At 41.7% G+C, this 7,130-nt stretch overlaps 1 protein-coding gene across 1 annotated transcript in view; it reads left to right on the top strand.

Annotated features, from left to right (window-relative positions):
• The first annotated feature begins 1,958 nt into the window (after positions 1 to 1,958).
• VXN (vexin) overlaps positions 1,959 to 7,130 on the top strand; it is a 27,934-nt gene continuing 22,762 nt past the window's right edge. The window contains exons 1-2 of the mRNA XM_017896325.1: positions 1,959 to 2,422; positions 6,665 to 6,720. Of these exons, the coding sequence (XP_017751814.1) occupies positions 2,353 to 2,422; positions 6,665 to 6,720 (126 nt within the window). The 5' untranslated portion in view covers positions 1,959 to 2,352. The remainder of the gene's footprint in view (positions 2,423 to 6,664; positions 6,721 to 7,130) is intronic.

The following is a 7,130-nucleotide window of genomic DNA, read 5'->3' as shown; positions in this document are numbered from 1 at the left end:
AAAGAACATATTAAAATTTAGTGATTACGAATTTTTTTTTTTTTTTTTTTAATGGAGTCTGGCTCTGTCACCCAGGCTGGAGTGCTGTGGCGCAATCTTGGCTCTTTGCAACCTCTGCTTCCTGGGCTCAAGCAATCCTCCCACCTCAGCCTCCCGAGTAGCTGGGACCACAGGCACACACCACCATGCCCACCTAATTTTTTGTATTTTTGGTAGATATGGGGTTTCGCCATGTGGCCCAGGTTGGTCTCAAACTCCTGAGCTCAAGTGATCCTCCTGTCCTGGCCTCCCAAAGTATTGGGATTACGGGCGTGAGCCATTGCGCCTGGCCTGGTTAAGTACATTTGACTTTGGAGTCAAACTAGGGATTAAATCCAAATTCTACCACAAACTAGATATTTTAATCTCACAAGAATTACTTGGTGGCTTTATGCCTCAGTTTTCTCACCTATAAGATGGCAAATATAATAGCTGTCTCATTGGGTAGTTGTAGATATTAAACGAAATTATATATCAGGCTACCTAACTAATAGCAAGCATTTAATAAATGGCAACTCTCATTATTATTATTTCATCACCATCAGTATTAGTATGAAGAAGCTATAACAATGTAATAAAATGCAGTGGGTTTGGCACAATACATGTTTCAACCATAACCTTATTTGTGTGTATATACATACAAAATATATAAAATACAGGGCACACATAGGACATCATATGCATGTGATATCATCTGTCTAGCTGCCCTGGGATTTTGTTTTCACCTGTGTCTGCAGCAATGGCTTGCTGTCACTTCCATTGTTGTACTGGACTGCTGGTCCTGAATTTAATGAAACAGGGAGTATTTAGCTGCTCTCGCCTTCCCCTTGATGGATTGTTTCTCAGTGATTGATGTTTATCCTTGTGCCTCTTTCCCCCCTTCAAAAAATCAAATACCATCAAAACAGAGAGTCCGTCAGACCCCAGAGACCTGAGGATAAACCATAGTAAGGCAGCATGTGACTGTCCTTCCCCTCCTGCCTAATATGCCACGTTAAGGAAACGGTCAAGGGCAATTTCACTCACCCTTGGAAGGAATCATGGTGGTGAAAACTTCTATGTTCTCATCACTGCAGCTGTTAATCTGATGCATCATTTCAGCCTCCTCTTCCTCAAGTGCCTGGCAACTGGAGGCCTCTGTCTCTGGACCCCTAGTCGTGAGGCATCCTAATCCAGTCTGGCTTGGGGATCATTGTGCATATATCACATATACGATATCACATATATACAGATGATATATATGATATCGTATATACAGATGATATATATGATATCATATATACACATGATATATATGACATATGGAACAGTATATAACCTGTAACCTGTATATGTAGCATAATAGGATTTATAAGATAATAAATACATAGGATAAATATATTAGGATATATAGAGTAATACAAATATATACATATGCTATATATACATATACACATATGTATATATACAAATATATGATACATATACACATACATATATACATATGATAAACATACATATATAATATGTATGATGTATGGGACAGTATATAACCTGTAACCTGTATGTGTAGCACAATAGGGTTTATAATATAATAAATATATCAGGATATATAGGGTAACACAAATATAACTTTCTATAATTGGCTTCTTGAGCGTGGGGCACTGCCTGTTGCCATGTCTCTGTGAGAACCTAAGGGTTATACACAGAGGTACCAAACACACGACCCTTGAGAAATGTCAGCCTTGTCATGTAGTGGCATGAGGGGAAAACAACTCTGGAGAAACAGTCCTTTTGTTTAAAATAGAAACTTCTAAGGGAGCCAAGTTAGCACATGACTGAATATCCCGTTCTCCTGGAGGGGAGAAAAAAAAAAAAAAAAAAAACTCTTCATTTCTGAAATGAGAAAAGGAATTGCTGGTACCAAAATTCACGTTTCCTTTTTGGTGGAAATTCTCCAGCCAAGCTTGGCGCTAACGGAGTAGGCGATTTCACTTCATCGTCACCTCACAAAAGACTTCCAAATTCACTGCGGCAGACACCGCAAAATAAAAATGTTAAATACATCCTAGCTGGGAGAGGATTGAAGCCTCCAGGCTCAATCAAAGGTTTGCAATAATAGGATTCATTTAAAAAAAAAAAAAAAAAAAAAGGACAGATGGGTTTAGAAAATGTTGCAGTGAAGACTGGAACGAGATGAGCTCACAGCACCAGCCTGTCTTTTGTGGACCCGCACAATGATCCCTGAGCCAGACTGGATTAGGATGCCTCGCGACTAGGGGTCCAGAGACAGAGGCCTCCAGTTGCCAGGCACTTCGGGAAGAGAAGGCTGAAATGATGCATCAGATTTACAGCTGCAGTGACGAGAACATAGAAGTTTTCACCACCGTGATTCCTTCCAAGGGTGAGTGAAATTGCCCTTGACCGTTTCCTTAACGTGGCATATTAGGCAGGAGGGGAAGGACAGTCACATGCTGCCTTACTACGGTTTATCCTCAGGTCTCTGGGGTCTGACGGACTCTCTGTTTTGATGGTATTTGATTTTTTGAAGGGGGGAAAGAGGCACAAGGATAAACATCAATCACTGAGAAACAATCCATCAAGGGAAGGGCGAGAGCAGCTAAATGCTCACTGTTTCATTAAATTCAGGACCAGCAGTCCAGTACAACAATGGAAGTGACAGCAAGCCATTGCTGCGGACACAGGTGAAAACAAAATCCCAGGGCTAGACAGAGACTTTCATTTTTTCCAGTGAGCAAGTGGGTTCTGAAATGAGAACAGCTGGCTTAAAAGTATGACTTCTAACTGTGCCATGCAATGTGCGGAGAAACACTCCCGGCGGCTGCTTGAAGTCCAATGAAACAGAGAGCGCCCTGACCCTGGGCTGGCTTCTCCACAGAACCCAGGGCCACCTTGCAAACTTAACCTGGAACTAATGCTGCCAGAGAATGCGACACGAGAATCTTGACTTTATAAGCTCTTGTGGTCCTCAGTGAATGGCGTTAAGGGCTTTGTGTGAGGGTTCTGATGACTCCAAGTGTCTGGTTCCTGGGCAGTCCCCTCAACCCCCTCCTAAGCATGGCCCCCTCTCCTGCCGCCTCTGCTCTTTGCCTGCGCTCCTGTCTTGCCCCCTCCCATCCATCCCCATGACTCAGGCTTAGCCCCTGGTCTCATTGTCAGCCTTGAATGAAGTGGGCTGGGTGTTTGCTGGTGTTGTGAGTCCACATTCAAACAATTCCTTTCTTCCCCTGTGTCAGCCGCCGACAGGGCCATTGCACAGCGGGGGAGGGAGAGATTCCGTTTGGCCACAAAGAGACAGCCTGCAGGACATAAATTAAGCTTTAGACATTTACTGCCAGATCCAGAGAGAGGGAAAAGAGCTGGGAGTCTGCCGCCCACGTGCAGGAGTTGGAATTCCCTCTGGAAACTCTGAAAGTCCAAGTTGACCCTGGGAATCAGCAGTTTCGCTTTTGGGTGGAACTCCTCTTACCCCTGGATGTTCACAGTGGCATTGGTTCTAAGAGGGCACAACTGAAAATAACTTAAGTGTCCATGAAGAGGGGTGGTGCCGTCATGCTACGGAATACTATACATTGTCAACAGGAATAAACTAGATGTATGAACATAGGTAGATCTAAGCATAATGCTGAGTGCCAAACACCAGGCTGAAAAATTATATATGTATGATAGCATTTCTGTAAATCTGAAAATATAAACCAATACTATATATTGTTTATGGATATGTATCTACAGAAAAATACTAAAACATAGACCAGAAAGATACAGATAAAATTAGTGATCTCAGTAGTCTTGGGAAGCTAGGGAAAGAGAATTAGGGAAGGGTAGAAAGAGAACCAAAACATTGCCTCTGATTTTGTATTTCTTGTATATGAGAAGAAAACAAAGTAGAAGCAAATATGAAAATGTTAAATGTGTTTATTTTCTATCATTCATTCCGCTTTACAAAATTTTTAAAGAGAGAAAAAGTGAAAGACCAAGTGATTAAGGGACTGCTGCCACTTCTGCACTGTTTGACCTTGGGCAAGCTGCTTAACCTCTCTGGGCCTGAGTTTCCACTGCTATAAATGGGAGAAACAACTTATCTTCCAGGATCATATGGGGAATAAATGAGTACATATATAAAGCATTTAGAACAGTAGCTGGCATGTGGTAAGCACCATTAAATACATCACTTACAAAGTGATTTCCAATTTTATTTTGTATTTAGAATAATCAACATGATCAGTCAAAGATAAATATGTAATCTTATCTTTTTTCCTTGTCATTTTCATTCATGGCCACCTCCTGGTATTAAACAAAGTATTCAGTGGTATTCACGGACATTTCACTGCTCAGGAAGCTGTCCTCTAGAAAAAGATTATGGCCATTTTGTATTTTATCATGGATGAATTAAGTCCACCTCTTCTCACTTCTTGCCTGGCCTCACTGGCCTTCTCCAAAGCCTCCAAGCAGAGGGCTCTCCATGAGAGAAGACAGCGCTAGCAGGTCTTGAGTCGCCGCTCATGAGAGAGAGTGATAACTCTTCATTACATTCCATATCCCCTAACTGTACAAATAGAGTTGCTTGATTCTATCTAACAAGGGCTCCTCCCTGGGGTGCCGTTTCCCAAAGGCTGCGGGTTAGCCATGCTTAAGGATGTTCAGTAACCAAACCTTCCCCAGTACAACCTCAGCAGTACAGGCAGTGCAGCCTGGTGGTTAGGAGTGTGGACCTTGTTCCAACATCGACTGTGTGGGCCCTCTATCCCTCAGGCATCCCCATCTATGCAGGGGAGTTCACAAAGAGTAGCTACCTTGTGAAGTTGCTCTAAAAGAGATAAACAAGCCATCACCCAGGGTAGTGCAATGTGAGCCATCATTACATTTATTGTTTTTGTATTATATCCCTCTTTCCAACACACACATTTGAGTTCAGCCCAATACCTACATACATACTTTTTTTAACTGAGCCATCTTAAAACCTCCCCAAAATATGGCAATAGCAAATATTATGTTGCTTCTTAAGTATTTTGAAAGGCACAGGACATAGACCAATCCTGTAACTGAGAACATGTGTGTGGTTTTACTTTCTTGAAAGGATGAGAGCCCTTTAAGGGAAAGATTTCATCAGCACAATTCACAGTAACTACAATAGATAAACATCGTGGCTTTATGAAAAAGTTGTGCCAGAAGTTATTTCAGTGGATTTAACTCTGGGTGAACAACACCATAGCATTCAAAATAATTCATTTGGGATAAGCAACAATGGGGAAGGGGTGGTGAGGGAAATTGGGGAACAGCAGGAGGAAACGTGGAATGTTCCAGAAAGAGAAATCCTAACAGAATGGTATCATCTGTAGCCATCACCTACTCCTCCCACCTTCCCTCATCTTGCAGAAAAAGAGGAAAATCATAACTACCTCTGATTCCTGGGAATTCATTCCTCATCAGGTGCTAGACCAAGGATTTTTTAAGGATGAGTTCCTTTAATCTTTGCCATAGCCTTCTGAGGTAGGTGCCATTGTGATTCCTGTCTTGAAGGGAGGAAAGTGCGACAGAGAGAGAGAGAGAGAGAGAGAGAGAGAGAGAGAGAGAGAGAGAGAGAGATTTACCCAAGTCGCATAGCTGGTAACTGGCAAAGGATCAAGTTCAGATTCACACCAAGCCAAGGGAGGGAGCCGGGAGCTCTGGCTGCTAACCAGCATTCGTTTCTGCAGGCTTCTCAGGCTTTGCAGAAGATAACAAGGCCAGCACTCGTCTGTCACTCATCTGATATTTGACACGAAGTCATTTCTGTTCTAAGCCGGGCAGGGACATGGTGGGATTTAAGTTGTAGGTGGATCATCCTAGCAGCAACATGGAAAACAGACGCCTGGTGTCTCCATTTTCAACAAAATCCACACCTTTTCCCAACCAAGTAACATTTTTAATGGTTAATTTCTTTAAGTATTTTTATAATTCTGGTAAAATATACATAACAAAATGTACCATTTAAAAAGTATTTTAAGTGTACAGGTCAGTGGCATTAAGTCTATTCACATTGTTGTGCAACCATCACCCCCATCCATCCTATCACTTCTTCATTATCCTAAACTAAAACTCTGAACCCATTGAACACTAACTCATTCCCCCACTCTTCCAGCCACTGGTAACCACCATTCTACTTTCTGTCTCTACAAATTTGGTTTTTTGTCCTTTTGTTTGTTTTTCTGTCTCTATAAATTTGACTACTCCAGGAACCCCATATTAAGAGGAATCGTAGACTATGTGACCTTTTGTGTCTGGCTTATTTCACTTAGTACCATGTGTTCAAGGTTCATCCATGTGTAGCATGTATCAGAATTCCATTCCTTTTCAAGGCTGAGTAATATTCCATCACATATAGACACCATATTTTGTTTATTCATTCATCTGTTGGTGGACATTTGGGTTGTTCCCAAACTTCAGCTCTTGTGAGTAAGGCAGCTATGAACTCTGTACTCAAGCCAAGTAACATCTTCAGTCGCAATGACCCTGTCTCTTTTTCCCATCTCCTCCTCTATGCCCCTGCCTCACCAGAGATTCAAGCCTTCTTAGTGTTGTTACTATAGCTATATCAGCCTCGCTGGTGTTGTCTAAAACCATTTCTTTCTCTCTGTCTTTGCAGTATCCAGTCCAGCCAGAAGAAGAGCCAAAAGCTCTCAACACCTGTTGACCAAGAATGTAAGGAAACTTTAGTTTTGATGCTGTTTGGTTACCTTTCATTTAAAAAGCAATGCCAGGCTTCTTCACTCTCCCTCCACAGCTCTCAATGGCCAGGAGGGTGTTCTCAGTGTTCCGTGTGGTGGGTGCTGCACTCTCTGTTCTCCACTTAACCAAAATAATTGACAAATGTCAACCAGACACCGAGTGACCCAGAACTGGACCTCTTATTCTGCCATTTTCTCCAGACACAGAGAGTAAGCCTTGTTTTATGTACACATTTTTTCTTCTTGTTTAAACAGAGTCCATGATATGGACACAGCATTCCTGATCTAGGTGTTTTCCTATTGTTGGCATTTGTAATGTTCCTTTTTTTTTTTTTTTTTTTTTCCTTTATTTTAAAACACAAAAAAAAATTTTTTTAAAAAAAA

Source organism: Rhinopithecus bieti, unplaced genomic scaffold, assembly GCF_001698545.2.
Source record: "Rhinopithecus bieti isolate Rb0 unplaced genomic scaffold, ASM169854v2 scaffold_27306, whole genome shotgun sequence".
Classification (NCBI taxonomy): Eukaryota; Metazoa; Chordata; class Mammalia; order Primates; family Cercopithecidae; genus Rhinopithecus; species Rhinopithecus bieti.
The sequence above is the reverse complement of the archived record's forward strand: the minus strand, read 5'-3'. Positions and strand labels throughout refer to the sequence as shown.